Here is an 18,389-nt window from a genome sequence, read left to right as displayed (position 1 = left end):
TATTAAGTATCAATAAGTATTTCATATATTCAGTTTATTTTATTTCTTGATTTCAGAATTTTATTTTTCTGATGGTCTTGTACTTTGAAATATCTCCATTGTGGAATAAATAAAAGTTCTCTCATCATGTCTTACTTCAGAAAAAACATAACTGATAAACTTCATTCATTCAGAAAAATCAGGCTGTTACTGTTACGCTATTTTTTGGTCACCAGAGGGCGCACTTGTCCCTTTTCCCTTTACAGTACTTGGCAAAAACTTCTGGGTCATGTTTCAGTTATGATTCCAAACAAATATGAGGGATTTCTGTGTACAGCTGCACTCTACAAAGAGGAGAAAGAGACTGAAGAAAGTAAACGTTTATTTTTACGACGGTGGAGTCCAAAACTAGAGAGAATTGTAAATGAACTCTGCCGAGGAAGAGTGACAGGGAGAAATAAAACACTTTTGCACCAAAATAAAACAGAACACACAAGTCGAAGAAAAACACACACAAAACTAAACAAGAAAAACAGGAAATACCACATCACACGTCTAAGCTCCATAACAAACAAAAAATCCAAAATGCTGCTTAAGCTGCAATATCAGAGCAATTCAGTGGATTCAGTGTATGAACTATAACACAACAGCACAGTTAGGCCACGCCTTCACATTTATTGCCATTCTATAAGAGATTTAGTCAAGTTGAAACAATAAATACAATAAGACCAAAACATAAACAACATTCACATTAAACTGCCTCTTTAAAAGCATTCAATCAGACCACATCATATTAGATAAATAGGTCTACATGAAAACACTTTTCATTTTCAGTGAGAGAAATACCAGACCCACTTTGCCAGCAAAGCGGAGGATCAGTGTTAGGGACATTTCAACATGACATTCAACCGATGAGGCACAACCATTCAAACATGTACTGATGTGTAACAGAATCTGCAGTGTGTTCTCTTACACTGATTTGTAAGAGAACACACAGCATTACATTGTAATTGTTATTGATACATACTGTATGTATTTGAATAATTATGACAAGATTCAGTTCATTTAGTATTACATAGTGTGACTGTTTCAAAATGACCAGTGGAGTTAAGGGGAATGCACAAATCAAACATATCTTGAAATTATCTGTGTCCAATAACCAGTGTTTTGGAGTAACTGAATACATGTACTGAGAATGTGTATTCTGAATACTAATTTTGAGTAACTGTATTCTGGTACAGTTACTTTTTCAGTTGGTGGTATTCAGAAGGTTTCTTTTATTATCAAAAAATCTTGTTAAGTCAGTTCAAATCAAATCAAAAATTCTGAGTTTATGTACTTGAGTTAAAGTAATTTGAACTCAAGCAGATTTTTTTTTTTTTTTTGCAGTGCTTTTTGTTGCTGTTGTTATTTTTTGTGTTTTTGTTTACACTTTGACAAAGCCAGAACAGAATAATCTCCATTTTCTTTACACATTATCTTCTCTCCTCCTCTCATTTCTCTCAGTATCTAGAAATAAGTCCAATGTCAACAGCCTGATAAGCAAATTAATCTTGTTAATTCAAATCAAGATTCTGAATTCAAATCAAGACTCTGAATTAAATTTGCATTTTTTGCAACACTTTGGAGTTTTAGTTTAAGGTTTGACATGGCCAGAACATAGAAAAAAAAATCTATTTATGCTATCTTCTTTGCCCTCAATATCAAATGACATAAAATTGATCATATTTAAGTAAATTCAAATCAAGATTCTGAATTAAAGTCATTTTTGTATTTTTGCAGTGCTCTTAGTCTTATTTGCTCCAGCAAGGTCACAACATAGAATCATTTCCATTTTCTTCATATTTTATCCTCTCCTTTTAGTCTCTCAGTAGCAGATCTGAAAATACTGACTGGGAGACTTGACAGGGCTGTGGTAGCTGCTTGTTTCTTGAGGCGCCGAGTTGTTAACACTAGTACTAGTCTTCTGCAGGTTTAAAGTGAACTTCTTCTCTGTTTTCGTGCTGTGGTTGGAGTTTCCTGTCCCGGTTTTCCCTTTGGACAGATTTGGCGCGTTGTTGGTCGCAGGGGGCTTCGTTTTGGTCGTTACCGTGGCAGCAGTTTTGGCAACTTCAGAAGACCCAGTCCTTTTTGCGAGGGGGCTCAGATAGATCTGCATAGTCACTAAGTGAAGAGGTGGAAGGAGAAGAGGAGACAGAGAGGAGAGAGAGAGGGACGGAGTGGAAGAGTGATAATGGGATTTCATAATAGGAGAGGTACGGGAAGAGGTGGGGAACATATTTCATGGTGAGATTTGGGGAAAATGAAAAACGGCCGTAAAATAACATATCACAATGGAATTCATAAAGATCAGTTAAAGGTCCGATATTACACAAAACTGACTGTTGTGAGCGCGAAGTCATGTTATAATGTTGTTTCCTCCTCAAAAACAGACCTGGAGTTGTGTTTTGTTTTTTTGTTTTTTTCATTCACATGTTTTTGAGTAATCTTGGTTTAAATTTTCAAAGCTCAAAATGCTCTTTTCCACCCTTTGATTGCATGCAATGGTAGTTTTCAAGTATCGTATCCTCACTCCCAATCTTCTAAATAAATAACAATAATAAATGGAAAATCCAAGTGTTCAGCCTAGTGGGTAGAGAGAGGAGAGAGTTCAGCATTAGAGATGTAACAATAACTGAAATATCGTGAGATTGTACCATCAAAAGTCTCACAATGATATTGTGGACTGTCATAATATATCGAATTACAAGTTCTTTTGCTTAAATTCATGGTTTTATAGAAGCAACAACTAATAAAAATAGAGAACTACATATCCCATGATTAATTTCTGTACAGACAACTGCGATTACGATGGGAATAACGCACAGCAAAATCTTATCAAGGTAATTTAAAAGCAAAAAATGTCCCATTTACAATTATATTAACCTCTTCAAAATATCGCAATAAATATCATACCATGAGATGCGTATCGTGATAATATCTTACCGAGAGATTTAGATATTGTTACATCCCTATTCAGCATCCTAACAGTCTGGTGGATGAAGCTTTTAGTGAGTCTGGTGATGGCTTTGCGGGTGAGGTGGGTGGTGTATATGTGGGTGAGGCAGGTGGTGTATATATGGGTGAGGCGGGTGGCGTATATGTGAGGAGGTAGGTGGTGTATATGCGGGTGAGGCGGGTGGTGTATATGCGGGTGAGGTAGGTGGTGTATATGGGTGAGGCTGGTGGCGTATATGCGGGTGAGGCGGGTGGAGTATATGTGGGTGAGGTGGGTGGGTGTATATGCGGGTGAGGCGGGTGGAGTATATGCGGGTGAGGCGGGTGGAGTATATGTGGGTGAGGTGGGTGGTGTATATGCGGGTGAGGCGGGTGGTGTATATGCGGGTGAGGCGGGTGGTGTATATATGCGGGTGAGGTGGGTGGTGTATATGCGGGTGAGGCGGGTGGGTGTATATGCGGGTGAGGCGGGTGGTGTATATGTGGGTGAGGCAGGTGGTGTATATGTAGGTGAGGCGGGTGTGTATATGTGAGTGAGGTAGGTGGTGTATATGCGGGTGAGGCGGGTGGTGTATATGCGGGTGAGGTGGTGGTGTATAGCGGGTGAGGCGGGTGGAGTATATGCGGGTGAGGTGGGTGGAGTATATGTGGGTGAGGTGGGTGGTGTATATGCGGGTGAGGTTGGTGGTGTATATGCGGGTGAGGCGGGTGTGGGTATATGCGGGTGAGGCGGGTGGAGTATATGCGGGTGAGGCGGGTGGTGTATATGCGGGTGAGGCGGGTGGTGTATATGCGGGTGGTGAGGCGGGTGGGTGGTGTATATGCGGGTGAGGTGGGTGGTGTATATGCGGGTGAGGCGGGTGGTGTATATGCGGGTGAGGCGGGTGGTGTATATGCGGGTGAGGCGGTGGAGTATATGTGGGTGAGGTGGGTAGTGTATATGCGGGTGAGGCAGGTGGAGTATATGTGGGTGAGGTGGGTGGTGTATATGCGGGTGAGGCAGGTGGAGTATATGCGGGTGAGGCGTGAAGTGAAGGTGGTGAGGGTAGTAGTGTATATGTGAGTGAGGTAGGTGGTGTATATGCGGGTGAGGCGGGTGGTGTATATGTGGGTGAGGCGGGTGGTGTATATGTGCGTGATGTAGGTGGTGTATATGTGGGTGATGTAGGTGGTGTATATGTGGGTGAGGTGGGTGGTGTATATGCAGGTGAGGTGGGTGGTGTATATGTGAGTGAGGCGGGTGTAGTATATGTGGGTGAGGCGGGTGGTGTATATGTGCGTGATGTAGGTGGTGTATATGCAGGTGAGGCAGGTGAAGCGGGTAGTGTATATGTGAGTGAGGTAGGTGGTGTATATGCAGCTGAAGCGAGCACTGTATATGCGGGTTAAGCGGGTGGTGTATAACCACATGACATCACAAGGTGGTGTTTTCAGTTTGAGAGACGCCTAAAAAAACCAGAGTTTGAGTGAATGAAACAAAACACAACTCCATGCATGTTTGTGATAAGTAAACAACATTAAAACAATCACAAAATAGTGTAATATGGACCTTTTTAAGAAAATGTTGACTTTAAATAATCGTATTAGGTCATATTTTCATTTTCATTTTTCATTAAAAATGTTCAGTTGATCTACAGAACAGGACAGTATGTTACTCTCTTCAAATTTTTTTGTCTCCATATCAGGAGTCTCCAACCTGTAGCTCTCCACCCCCTTCCAAGTAGCTCGCCAAGGGATTTTAGAATTCTATGTACTGTGGATAATAAGTAAATTTGATTAATTACCATTTTTATGCCTAACGTGGTGCACTGATAAATGGATTATGTTTTATAAGAGTCTAACTGTTCTCCATCTAAGGCTTATATTTGCTCAGTTTCTTTGTGGCTACTGAAATTCGTAGCTCTCTGGCATTTTATTTCGTAAAGGTAGCTCACTGAAGAAAAAAGGTTGGAGACCCTGATCTATGGAAATGTGACGGCCTTCCACAGTACGGCATCAAACTACAATCCTCTATTCGGTGAAGTAGCAAGGTCAAACCTCCACAGATCTGACCCGGGGATATGTTTAATGGCATACTGTGGAACATTCCAGGCAAATCCATGGTGGAAAACAAAGACATAAGTAATTTAAAGTCATATTTCTATTAATCTATTACTATAATACTGCTATAATACAAATAAATTATTAAACTGGTTGCATTTCTTTTTTATATTTTGTGTTATATTAAGCAAACTTTTCCTCTTCCTCTATAATGTGCATTTTTATTACTACTTGAAACCATAAAAAACAGAAACAAAATATGACATGTACAACGATCAGTCTCGTCACTACTACTACTACTACTACTTTTTTACAGTGCACTCTATTCTTTCCACAATAAGATCCATTCGTACCTTTGCAGTGCGTGACGCGTCTGGTCCCTGAAACAGATAAGGACATAAACACCGGGAGACACAACGTTATTTCAGAGCTCCATCTCTTCTTATCTGTGCGCTCAGTTTGACGGATACAGCGAGAGGCCAGAGCTCACAAATCTCAGTCGATCAATAAGAAGAGAGATGGAGGGTCTTACCGAGAGTTACTGCGGCCTCTTTGGGTTTAGTGCTGCTTGAACAAAACACAGAGGAGAGGAGAGGAAGAAGAAGGAGAAGAAGGAGGAGGAGGAGAGGAAGAAGATGATGATGAGTGACACAAGAGCCAAGTCGTACACTCTAAAAATACATGGCTTTATTTTTATTCAGAAAATGATCTATCTCAGTGGTTCTCTCTATTTTTATTTGTTTTTTTTATAGTTTTTCCTTGCTAAAGCAGATCTGAAAGACACGACAATCTATCTGGTATTGTTTGAAGAGCCCATATTACGCTATTTTCTGATCTGCTGTAATGTTATTTCCACATCACAAACAGATATAGAGTTGTGTTTTGTTTCATTCACGCATGTTTAACTCACAAATCCTGCATGTTTAACTCTTTAGTTAGTTCTTCTCTTTTTCCTTCTCTTTCTAACATGGCTCTAAGCTCACAAGAATCCATTTTGCGTAATAGGACGCTCAGGCTTTGATACAAAATCCAATGACGGCGATCAAAAAGAAACATTTTGAAAATAAAAGAACCAAAAGAAAAGCGCTTTAGAAGTAGTCCATTTATTAATCAATGTCTGTGACTGAAAGGACAAATATATTGAAAGCAAAGAAATACAATAACATGAAAGAGGTAGTGAAGAGTTTCTGTATTAAAAGTCTTATTATTTATCACTTATTATACTTTTCAGGATTTTGTCATTTTATAAATACACCTCTACAGTGTTATTTCACATTTTACACAAAGGGCCCATTTTCTAATCTATGTTATAATGTTGTTTCTTTGTCACAAATATACAAGCTTGTCCCAACCTGATCCCATTAAATCTCAGAAGCTCAGAGGTCAGGCCTGGTTAGGACTTGGCAGAGGTGGGACCAAGTTTTTGTTTTGCAAGTCTCAAGTCCGAGTCAAGTCCCAAGTCAAATACAGGCAAATCCAAGTCGAGTCTCAAGTCACTGGCACATGAGTCCAAGTCAAGTCCAAGTTGTCTGCTTTGAGCTTCAAGTCATTTCAAATCTTTAAACCTAAGTACCAAATATAGCTTAGGTTTTTGAAATTTATGATTTTTAAACTAAACTGTACTTAAAAAAAATCATAGTATATTTATATATGAGTTGTAGAAATTAATGTAGTTAAATTTTCATTTTTACATGTTTTGACAAGATCTTATTGTGAATCATTACAGTCAGAATAGAAAGAATTCAGATTTAAAAGTGCTTCTCAAGTCTTCCCAAGTCACCGACTTCAAGTCCAAGTTGAGCCCCAAGTCTTAGCAACTCAAGTCTGACTTGACTCCAAGTCACAACTTGCAAGTCCCCACCTTGGATGGGAGACCGATGGGAAAATCAGGTGCCACAGGGGGGCGCCAGTTGCAAAAAGTGTTCTTGTGTCCATAGGCAAGCCACTTCACCCATATTGCCTAGTATGAAAGTGGAGTGTGTGAGTGATGGTGGTGGTCGGAGGGGCTGACGGTGCAGATTGGCAGAGTGAATGAATAATGCTCTGTAAAGCGTCTTTAACTGTCCAGAAAAGCGCTTTATAATACGTACATGCATCATTATACCTGGAGTTGTGTTTTGTTTTATTCATGTTTAACACACAAACCCTGCATATTTAGACTGAGTTGTCTGTTCCACTTTGTGATGTCATGTGGTAATACAGGAAGCACTCCATTGTGTTTTAAAACTCTGTACACCCTCACAAGAATCATTTGAATATTTTCAGCCCTGGAATTACCAATCTTTACTGAACAAAAGGTAAAATGCAACTGTTAACTTGAAAACTACCGCTTCATGACATCACAAGGTGGAACCGAGCATTTTGAGCTTTGGAGATGCAGACAGATTAATAATAATAATAAAGACTTACTCAAACATGTGTGAATGAAACAAAACACAATTCCAGGTTTGTTTCTGATGAGGAAATTATTATAATATAGATCAGAAAATAACATCATATGGACCCTTTAATACTAATTACAGAGATACTATAACTATAACTATAAACCAGGTCAACAAATCTAAAATCTAATCAAATCTAAAGGTTTATCTTCTGCCTACACCTGGTCAGTGACTTACTTAGTGTTTGATTTGATTGTTCTACATTCTACATATGTTTTATTTTATGACATCAGATTGAATATAATGTATGTAGACTGTAATGAGTTAAACACTGACCAAATAAACACATGAATGAATGAAATCTGCTTTTGAATTACTTACTTACCTCCTACTACCTCCACCTACATTAATGATTCAATATGGGCTGTTGTGCTGTGTATGTTTTAGTCTGATATGGGAGGATTATGCAGGTTTTAAATTGATTTTCTACAAATACATTTTAAGTTTGAAATCCACAGAGTTCTTCTCACCTGTCCTGGTCCGGTTTCTTGGAGGCAGATGCAGCGGAGGAGGAAGAGGAGGTCCGTGTTTTGGTTTTAGAGGGACTGTCCTTCACGCTGCCTGGAGGACTCTTCACACTACTGCAACACGGTACAAGACAGAGACTCATTACAAAGTGGGACAGTAGTTTCCACAGACTAGTCACACATATTAAAGGTCCTAATTTACGCAAAATGACTCTTTTGAGCTTTAAGTCGTGTTAGAATATTGTTACCTCCTCAAAAACAGACCTGGAGTTATGTTTTGCTTCATTCACACAAGTTTGATTAACCTTTTATTATTCTGTCTACATCTTCAAAGCTCTGCTGTTTTGTGTGTGTCTGTGTTTCTTTCGTGTCAGCACTTTGTTTGTACTTGTACGTGTCTGACTCTGTGTATGTTGAGATACTCCGTTAGTTTAGTTTAGTTCTGTTTTGTGCCTTTTTGTTTTGTCACTCGATTTGGTTTGTCACTTTACTTTGGGACACTTTTTTTGTGTTTTTGTTTTTGTGTGTGTTCCTTAGTTTAATCTCGTTTTTGTAGCCTATGTTAATCTTATTATTTTGTGTCTTACTTTAGGTTATTTTCTGTACATATTTTTGCATGTTTTGTTAATTTACCATTTTACATTCCAGTTAATTAAACGTTACTTATTTTATAGCAATGTTTGTTTTGTTTTTTTACTTCCCTGACCCTAGTGAGCTGGGTCGTAACAGTAGAGTTTTTTGTAAAGGTGCATGTTTAAAAACTCAGTGGAGCTCTTCCTCTTCTACACGGGTCTCCAACCTGTACCTCGGGAGCTACCTGTAGCTCTCCACCCCCTTCCAAGTAGCTCGCCAAGGGATTTCTGAATTATACCATTGTGCTGATAGGTAAAATTTGATTAATTACATGCCTATTACCATTGTACGTGTATCATTTTTACAACTAACTTTGTGCACTAATAAGTGGATAATAGTTTATATTTTATAGGCATTTAACTGTGCTTCCTCTAAGGCTCACCCTGGCTCTTATATTTACTAAATTTCTTGTGGCTGCTAAGACTAGTAGCTCTCGGGCATTCTTTTTTTCTGTGTGTGAAAGCAGCTCACCAGAGGAAAAAAGCTGGAGACCCCTGCTCTATTATCACATGACATTACGAGTTGGAAAGGAGTGTTTTCTGTTTGAGCAAAGAACTCAGCCTAAATATTCAGGGTTTGTGTGTGAAACGTGTGTGAATGAAGCAAAACTCAACTCCAGGTCTGTTTGTGATGAGGAAACAACATAGATCATAGATAGATGCTATTTTCTGATTATAACACAGATCAGAAAATAACATCACATGGGCCCTTATCGCAATCAACGTGCTGTAATCAGAAAGTTACATAGTGAACGTTTCAGGCATGAACTTTTCAGTTCCATTACCAATATCAATACTATGACTTTAAGTATGTGTCGATATCTGATATTGAGCAGTACCTCTCAAAACACAGTGAACTACTCGTACTAAACTAAATATAACCAATCGTGTTATGTATTGAGCAGCTTTGTGTGAATTAAAGCTCAAACATTATGAGACATCCTGGGCCAATATTTGAGACAGAGGGAGCTGGAGGGAGTATGGGCATTGGTGCATCCGTAGCACCTTTAAAGTTAGAGTTATTAAGTTGTTTAAGGCTCTAAAAGTGATTGGTTCGTCGTATTATTTGATGTGTGTGCTGAGAGTAAAACTCGAGGAGTGCGTGTGAGCAGAACGAGCAGAGCGATGGGCCATTAGTTAAATACAGAAGTCCATTCACTTGGACTCATATTAAAGTGACAGGATTATAGAGAGCGAAGAGAGAGAGAGAGAGGAAGAACACTCGTCTGCTGCACCGCACTCGCTTAAAGGGACAAGAGAGAGGGAGGGCTAGGGGAGGGAGGGAGGGAGAGTTAGTGAGGGTGAGAGATAGGGGGAGAAATAGAAAGTGAGGAAGGATGTATTGTTTTAAAGGACTGCACTTTAAATGTAAAGGAGGGGTGGTGGAGAAAGAGAGAAAGCACAAGAGACAGACAGACAGAGAGTGTGAGAGAGAGAGACAGAGACAGAGAGAGAAAGAGAGACACGCAGAGAGAGAGACAGAGAAAGAAATAGAACTAGAGAGAGAGACAGAGGCAGAGAGAGAAGCAGACAGAGAGACAGAGACAGAGACAGAGAGAGACAGAGAGAGAGAGACAGAGAGAGAGAGAGAGACAGAGAGAGAACAGAGAGAGAGAGAGAGAGACACAGAGAGAGGAACAGAGAGGGAGAGAGAGAGAGAGAGACAGAGCAGAGAGAGAGACAGAGAGAGACACAGAGAGAGAGAGACAGAGAGAGAGAGGCAGAGAGAGAGAGAGAGAGACACAGAGAGAGAGAGACAGAGAGAGACAGAGACAGAGAGACAGACACAGAGGGACAGAGAGAGAGCGGCAGAGAGAGGGACACAGAGAGTGAGAGAGAGAGAGAGAGAGAACGAGAGAGACAGAGAGAGAGAAAGAGACAGAGAGAGAGACAGAAAGAACTGCACTGATAGGGCAAAGCAGAGAGAGAGAGATGAGGAGATAAAGGGGAGAAAGAGAGAGAGAGAAGGGGGGAAGAGAGACTGCACTGTTTTAAATGGAGGAGAGAGCAGGGACAGAGAGCGAGAGATGAAGAGAGGGGTTGAGAAAGAAAGATAGAGGAAAGAGGGGGAAATGCACTGCTTTAAATGGAGAGATTGAGAAAAAGAGAGGGAGACAGCAGCAGAGAGAAAGAGAGAAGAGAGAACAGAGAGGGTGGGAGAGGGGGAGGGAACAAATGTGAGAAATAGAGAGGGGGAAGGACTGTAAAAGAGGGGGAGAGAGAGGAGAGAAAACCAGGTATAGAAAGAGACAAAGAGGGTTTAGCAGAGAGAAATAGAAAGGGAATGGAGCGAGGGGTTAGGAAATAGAGAGAAGAGAATCAGAGAGAGCTATAGAGAGAAAAAGAGAGAATAATTACAAAACATCTGTGGAGGAGGGGATTTTTTTTATTTCCCATCAGTTTTAATATCAACACAATGAGATTCAAAGCCATCCAGAACGGCAGAGGCCGTAAGAGGATTATCTGATGGTCCTTCCTGGTCTAAAAATACTATTATTACAGTAATTAAAATGGGACTCATACACAGTGTACTGCACACCTACTACACTGGTTGGTTGGCTCAGTCACATATTATAATTTTTTTTTTTTTTTTTTTTATTTATTTTATTATTATTTTTCAGATTTTTATTAATTTTGTTTTTTATTTGTATTTGTTTTTATTAATTTTTTCAGGTTTTTATTTATTTTGTTTTTATTTGTATTTGTTTTATTTATTTTTCCAGGTTTTTATTTATTTTGTTTGTTTTTTTTATATACTTTTTTATTTGTGTATTTTTTTTATTTGTATTTGCTTTATTATTTTTCAGGTTTTTATTTATTTAGTTTTTTTTATACTTTTTTTTAAAAAATTCGTGTAGTTTTTTATTTGTATTTGTTTTATTATTTTTCAGGTTTTTATTCTTTTTTTTTATTAATGTATTTTTTATATTTCAAGTTATTAATATTATAATTTTATTTTTATTATTATTATTATTATTAATTTTATTTTTTTAAGAAGGAGCAAAGTGGCATTTTCAAGTCTGACCTGGAAGACGGCGTGGGGCTGTAGGTCCTCGCTGCGCCGCTAGAGGGCACCGTGCAGCTCTTCTTGAGGGCGGCGGGTCTGGAGGGAAGCGCCAGAGACACGGGCCTGGCTGAGGAGAGAGACACGTACGGGACACGTGAGACACGAGATGTTTTATTTAAACGTGTTTATTAAAAATACTGAAGAAAATATGTAGGCTAATTATGAAACAACAATGATTGCCTTAAATTTTTGGTGAAACTCCTAAGATTAAACCAATGATCGTACTTCACTTTTGTAACTTTGTGTAAGCGACCTATATTTACGTCATGTTTTTGGTTAAATTTACTTTTAACCAAACCTTTTCACCGTCTTAAAAACATTGGATCTCTGGAGCTTGGATATCTGGATATCAAAAAGCTTGACTAAGGTATAATAGTGGATAAAGCTTAAAATGCCCAGTCCATGGGTTTAGAATGATGAGAAATGTGGGAAATTGCCATAGCGATTAACAATTTAAAACAAACCATTATATATTGTAAATGGAGATTCCTCAACATATTCCAGGAAACTGAAAACCTGAATATTCAAGTTTTTTGGTTAAAATTGGGGAGCGGATGGATTATTGTACTCTGTTACACCCCAATAACTAACAAATAATTTATGTCCTCATGTAACAAGATCAAAACAGAGCTGAAATCAAAGTTAAAGGTGCACTGTGTAACTTTTATGCATGGTGGAGGGTCTGTCAAATGCTTTTCTTCATAGAGATGTTATTGCTTTGTCTGGAATGTTTCACAGTATGGCATTTAACCTTTCTATCTTCATCGAGACGAAATCAGATTAAGTTAGAGGTCAGAACTGTGGAGAGGCGACTCCGTTCAGAGTCAGAATGAACAGCTGTAATTGAAAAATGTAAGGTAGAGCTGTTTAATGTCATGCTGTGGAACGTTCCAAGCAGAGCAAAGACACATCCATGCAAACAAGCAGGTGATGGACCCCCAGCCAAAAAGTTACATAGTTCACCTTTAATTAAACACTGAAAATCTTAAACTTGTCCTCACCTGCTTTGCCTCCAGCCCTCCTCCCCGCTGCAGTAGAGGCCTGGTGCTCCTCATTCAGGTTCAGTCTCTTCAGAACATCGGCCAGAGCCATCTTCAGCAGCTGGATCTCGTCCTCCTGCATCTGCATCCTCTGCTCCAGATACGTGAGTCTGTCTGCCACGTCCAGACCAGAGGCTGCAGAGCTGCGGTCATCTGCAAACAGAAGAACACAGGGTCAAAGGTTTGAATCTGATGTCCAAGGAAATCTATGGACTTAATCATTTAACAATAATAATAAAATGATAATAATGCGCTGGATTTATATAGCATCTTTTGAGACACCCAGAATCTGTTGTTGTAGCCACAGCTGCCGTAAAACTGATAGAAGTAAGTTTGTCAATCTGTGCCATCTCCAACATGCACGTAGCCTGATTCATCAGCCGGTTTCACTTTGTGGAAAGCGTCTGACCTCGCAGCATTAGGATTCATTTGCTCGACGGTACTTATTTTATTTAACCAATCGTTGCGGTTTGGTTGTGATGTATGTAATGCACCGCTAATGGAGCTAACTGGTATATTAAGCTTTTTCCAAATCCCGTAGGAAGAAGGGTAATAACGTCTTTTCCCGTGATAAAATTCACCAAAATTTCTCTTTGTTCCGGCTTTAAATCCTGGATCTCAGGAATCATTGCCAACACAGAATTTATGGTTCTTTGCTGATTGGCTGATGCCCAGACTCGCACTTCCGGGGTTCTTGCAAACTAGTGTAGTGACTAGTGTATTCTGATTCCTGACCTAGTCGCTGGAGAGAAATGAAATTGAGTAGAGATACTAGGTGGCGCCAGCCTGGCTAACACTCATGCACCACATTAAAAGAAAATAAAATCTGTCCTATGACCTTGTGGTTGGGGTCCATTGCTCTAACCACTAAGCCACTGTTGCCCCAAAATGACACAAAGAAAGAAAAACCTCACCAGCAGCAGGACTTTTTTTACACTTTCAATCAGGAGTCATGTTAGAATGCTAAGTACCAAACCAAAATATATTTTGCATAAAGTTTGTCTGCAAAGCTATATATATATATATATATATATATATATATATATATATATATATATATATATATACCCCGTCCCCAGACACTTCCTCAGCTCTTATGGAGGATCCCGAGGCAGTCCCAGGCCCAGAGTCACAGTCCCTCGAGCATCTTTGGTCTTAATCAGGGTGTTCTCCTGGTGGAACAGGCTCAGAACACGTTCCCAGGCAGGTGTCCATGTTAAATTGTCTTCTATTATTATTTTTTGGTTAAAATATAGACCATATTTGGCCCTCGAGCCCTACTTACTTCTACACCCTGCTTTAGATTATAATACACACTCTCCTCAAGCTGACATGGCTGGAAATCCACACCACATTTAGACACTGGCAAGGTGGCTGAAGTGTCTTTTTTTAGATGCCACTGTAATTGCAAATGTTCACATTTTTATATAGTGCTTTTCCACCTTCGAGGCACTCAAACTCACACTCACATTCACACACCAGTGCACGCAGAGACTGGGCTCAACGTGGGTTAAGTGTCTCGCCCAAGGACACAACATCAGCATTCATCTGTGGGAAATGTCAAGAGCGGGATTTGAACTAACAACCTTCACATCAATGGACAAAGACTCTAACAGAGCTACTGTCTAATTTATGTTCTCTGTGATAAAAAATATTGCTCACTGGCTGGAAATCTTATAAAACCAAAATTTTTTTACAATATTGATATCTTTTGCGGAAATGGAAGGTAAACTTACACACAAAAATGCTAAAGGTGCATTTTTATATAAGCAGTTTTCAGCTGTATTTCATTTGCTTCCCCGTAATATTCTTATTATGTATTAACTTGACCTTTACCCCATTGTGTCGCTCTCACTGTTAATCATGAAACAATCGTCTGGAAGCTATTTAAATAAAATTACTGTGTGAAAAAAACATACAAAATCACACCACAAAATGCCAACGCAACCTTTAGCGAAATACAGTTTCTATTGTCTTGTCAAAACAACACAATCAAACGTCTTTAACATTTAAAAGCAGCGCCGCCTCAGACGATAATGGGGTCACTGCACAGCTGGGCCCTGATCTCTTCTATTGTTACCACAGACAGGGGCAAGTAAACAGAGGTACCCCTAAACCCACCGAAACAAGAACAAAGCAGATTTGAAACGCATTTTCGGAACATGTTTAGAAGTCGTGGTAGTGGTATGAACTACATAAACCATGATCCTTTGCTTTGTTTTGCAGCAACAGTTACAAAACATCTTTAAAAGTCCCATATTACGCAAACTCAACTCTTGTGAGCTGTAAGTCATGTTAGAATGTTGATACCTCATCAAAAACAAAGCTGGAGTTGAGTTTTGTTTCATTCACACATGTTTGAGTAACCGTCTGTTCCACCTTGTGATGTCATGTGTAGTGGTAATTTTCCTTTTACCTTAGTTAGACAGTCCAGAATTTTGGACATAGAGCCTCATTTCCTTGTGAGTCAGAGTGTTGGAGACAGTGTGGAGACACTTTTTTAAATATTCCATCCAGTCCTTGTATTTGCAGAGGTCACTGGTGCTAGGCCAGTGCATTTCAATGGCCATAGTTATCCTGCCACTAAAAACAGTCTTACGCACTCCACAAAACACCCGAAGCAAATCTATTAAAACGTCAGACTGTCAATGTGAATGTTTGTGTCGACAGAATAATGTTTGAAATAAAACTAACCTTGCATCGCATGAATCGTTGCACGTTGCGTGACTATTTTCTCATATATCAGTCCGCCGCTGCCAAGCTTTCTATCAGGAAGTACAACTCGCTGCTGCTGCTCAGACATAAATCCTTCAAATGCAAGGTTGGTTTTGCTTCTAAGATTATTCTATCGACACAGACATTTACAGCGACAGTCTGGTGAAAAAATACCTTTGCTTCGCGTGTTTTGTGGGGTGAGTAAGGTTTTTAAGTGGTAGGATAACTATGGCCATTGACATGCACTAGCCTAGCACCAGCGACCTCTGCAAATACAAGGACTGGATGGAATATTTAAAAAAAGTGTCTCCACACGTCTCCAACACTCTGGCTCAATAGGAAATGAGGTCCTATGTCCAAAATTCAGAACTGTCCCTTTAAGTAGAGATTGACAATTCAGTTTAAAAACACAGTGGAGCACTTCCTGTATTATGTAACTTCTCTGGTGGAGGGCTGTTTTCCTGGAATGTTCCGCAGTCTGACATCTTGCACGGTTACAAATGTATCTCCTCTTTACGCAGAGCTGGCCTGTAACTTCTGGTTGCATCTCCTACTTGTTTCCATGGAGATCGGTAAATTAAATGCCATACTGCGGAAAATTACGGGCAAAACAATAGCATCTCCATGGAAACCAGAGTGTGGCGGACCCTGAATCAGAAAAGTTATGTAGAGCAAAACAGATGAATATTCTAAAATGTGAATACAAGAACAGATTTAAATAATCTCTAATCATCCTGCAATGGAGAAAGTGCAGTGTTGTAGCAGAAAAGTACAAGTACAAGTCAAAATATCCAAAATATAAGATTAATAGTACTGAAATCGGCCTATTAGAAGTCAGTTAACCCTTTGTACACAATATATTTAAATCTGTGTACCCTGTGGAGCAGTGAGCAGTGAGTATGGGTCGGTCTGCCTGGGTTGGGGTCCCTCCTCTCCCGCCATCGCCGTGGTCTTCCTCCTCTTCCTCTCCTCCCTCGAGCACAATCTTTCGTTCTTTCTGCCCCCTTTAGCGCCCCCTATCTCCGTCTGACGTCTCTCCATCAGATCCGCAAGCTTCTCATGCCTTCCTCTACTCCTCCAGGCTGGGACAGCTCTTCCAAAAAGGCTGTTATGAGATGTTCTGATGCTCTAATAGTGATTGTGGTGGGGAATTGTTTTGTAAAGATTGGAAGGGGGCGGGGTTTATAAGGATTTAATCTGCACTTCAGTCTAAATATCGTGTGTGTGTGTGTGTGTGTGTGTGTGTGTGTGTGCGCGCGCACAAATACAACTATAATCCCACTGACTGAGCCTCTTAAGCCCCGCCCACAAACATAAGCCCAGTGAACCACATGTGTTGGAGATGGAACAGGGAAGAGCAGAGTCAAACCTGTCAAGTGATTTAAAGATGCACTATGTAACATTTTGGTTGGGTCACCTGTTTGTTTCTATAGATATGTCATTGCTCATTGTTCCACAGTATGACTTTAAACAGCTCTACGTTACATTTATTCAATTACAGGTGGTTTTATAGCTCAAAAATACCTAGAAAAACAGGCCTTCTGACTGTAAGCGGGGTCGCCTCTCCATAGATCTGGGGCCTCAGTTATAAAGCATTGTGTAGGAGTTGTTTTAAGATAATGCGCACTCCTAGTGGCCACTAGAGGCATGCGCCAAGCAAACTCCAAATTTAGAAAACCCTCCGTGCGCACTCCACCAAGCAATCTATGTTTTATAGATCCCACCTGCAGTGAGCCCCTTTTATGGTGAAGTGGAGGTGTGAAGTTGCATTTGTCCCAGAGCTTCATTAAACCAAAGCCTGGCTCCTGTGCTCCGTCTGTGGGAAGAGTTTTCTCTCAGGTCCGGTCATTATTTCGTCCTCTGTGTTGGAACCTATAGAAGTCTATGGTCACGGTGCAGACTGCCGGAGACCCTGCGCTGCATCAGGCACCTCGTGCACGAGGTTCAAATGTATAATATTGTAGAGAATAAGTGGAGTGGAATAAACAGCCTTTCTCCATGTTTTGGGTAACCTCTGCTTAAATGCACAAATCTGAATGTAATTATTTTATACACATGGATATTCTAATGATTTCTGATAAAACACTTCCTCAAATTCGCTTCACTTCTGCTCCTCTCTACGAGTGTGGCTTTTTCCCCGTGTCTCCAGACTGCGCAGAGCTTTACAGCAGGGTCCGAGCTGCCGTAGAGATAAGCAAAGCGCTGCGTTTAGAACGAGTTTTATAAATCCTGAGATTTGCATCAAGCACGCCTCTGCAATGATTTGTCCTTAAGTGAGCTTTATAAATGAGGCCCCAGACCTGTAACTTGGTCTGATTTGGTCTCCTTGAAGATAGAAAGGTTTAATGCCATACTCTGAAACATTCTAGACAAATATAACATCTCTATGGAGAAAAGCATTTGACAGACCCTCTACCAGAAATTTACACAATGCACCTTTAAACCTACAGTCTCTAACTATTTCTAATCATCTTCCACAACATGGCATAAAACTATCACCATGGAGAATGTTCAGAAGGATGGTTTTAACCTTCCATTTTCATGGAATCGTGCAGGTGACTTTTCTGACTCTCCTTCGATATGTTATTGCTTTGCTTGAAATGTTCCACAGTATGACATTAAACTTATAGCTTGCATTTATTCAGTTTCAGTTGGTTTTAAGATTCTTATGGTGTGCAGAATCAACACTTCACAGATCTGGCCTGTAACCTGGCCTTTTCCACTCCCGGTTTATTTCAACATCTTTTCCAGTTACCGTGCCACCCCCTAGGCACCCGTGGTACGTAACAGATTGGGGGCTCGTCCGTCTCTGGTGGTAAGATGGAATGAAATTTGGGACTGTGTGTGAGCGCTCCGGTTGGGTGATGTTATGGATGCATTTGATTTTGAATAGCCTGCAGTTTAACTTTTACGCACGAATCCCAGATTAGACTAGGGGCCATGCAAGAGGCCAATTCCCAATGCAAGAGGCCATTGGGAAGAGGAAGACCAAAGAGAAGATTCTCAGCAAA

The 18,389-nt window shown here is 40.1% G+C and overlaps 1 protein-coding gene across 1 annotated transcript; it reads right to left on the bottom strand.

Annotated features, from left to right (window-relative positions):
- Nucleotides 1–433: 433 nt before the first annotated feature.
- LOC110168283 (echinoderm microtubule-associated protein-like 1) lies at nt 434–16,320 on the bottom strand. The gene is made up of 7 exons (XM_055149293.1): nt 16,254–16,320; nt 12,625–12,816; nt 11,582–11,690; nt 7,928–8,038; nt 5,549–5,580; nt 5,370–5,396; nt 434–2,142 (listed from the first exon to the last, which is right to left on the bottom strand). The coding sequence occupies exons 1-7, from the start codon at nt 16,318–16,320 to the stop codon at nt 1,847–1,849; spliced, it is 834 nt and encodes a 277-aa protein (XP_055005268.1). The 3' UTR covers nt 434–1,846.
- Between the last annotated feature and the right edge of the window lie 2,069 nt (nt 16,321–18,389).

Source organism: Boleophthalmus pectinirostris, unplaced genomic scaffold (assembly GCF_026225935.1).
Source record: "Boleophthalmus pectinirostris isolate CB_2022bp ecotype Guang Dong unplaced genomic scaffold, ASM2622593v1 HiC_scaffold_13, whole genome shotgun sequence".
NCBI classification, from domain to species: domain Eukaryota; kingdom Metazoa; phylum Chordata; class Actinopteri; order Gobiiformes; family Gobiidae; genus Boleophthalmus; species Boleophthalmus pectinirostris.
Note: the sequence above shows the minus strand (reverse complement) of the source record. Positions and strands in the feature narration are given on the sequence as shown.

Excerpts from the sequence above, each read along its gene's own strand:
- LOC110168283 (XM_055149293.1), bottom strand. The coding sequence starts at position 16,320 with ATGGCGGGAGAGGAGGGACCCCAACCCAGGCAGACCGACCCATACTCA. Across the intron at positions 8,039-11,581 it reads AGCCCCACGCCGTCTTCCAG|TAGTGTGAAGAGTCCTCCAG; the intron begins GTCAGACTTGAA and ends ACCGTGTTGCAG. Across the intron at positions 2,143-5,369 it reads ACGCGTCACGCACTGCAAAG|TGACTATGCAGATCTATCTG; the intron begins GTACGAATGGAT and ends CTCTTCACTTAG.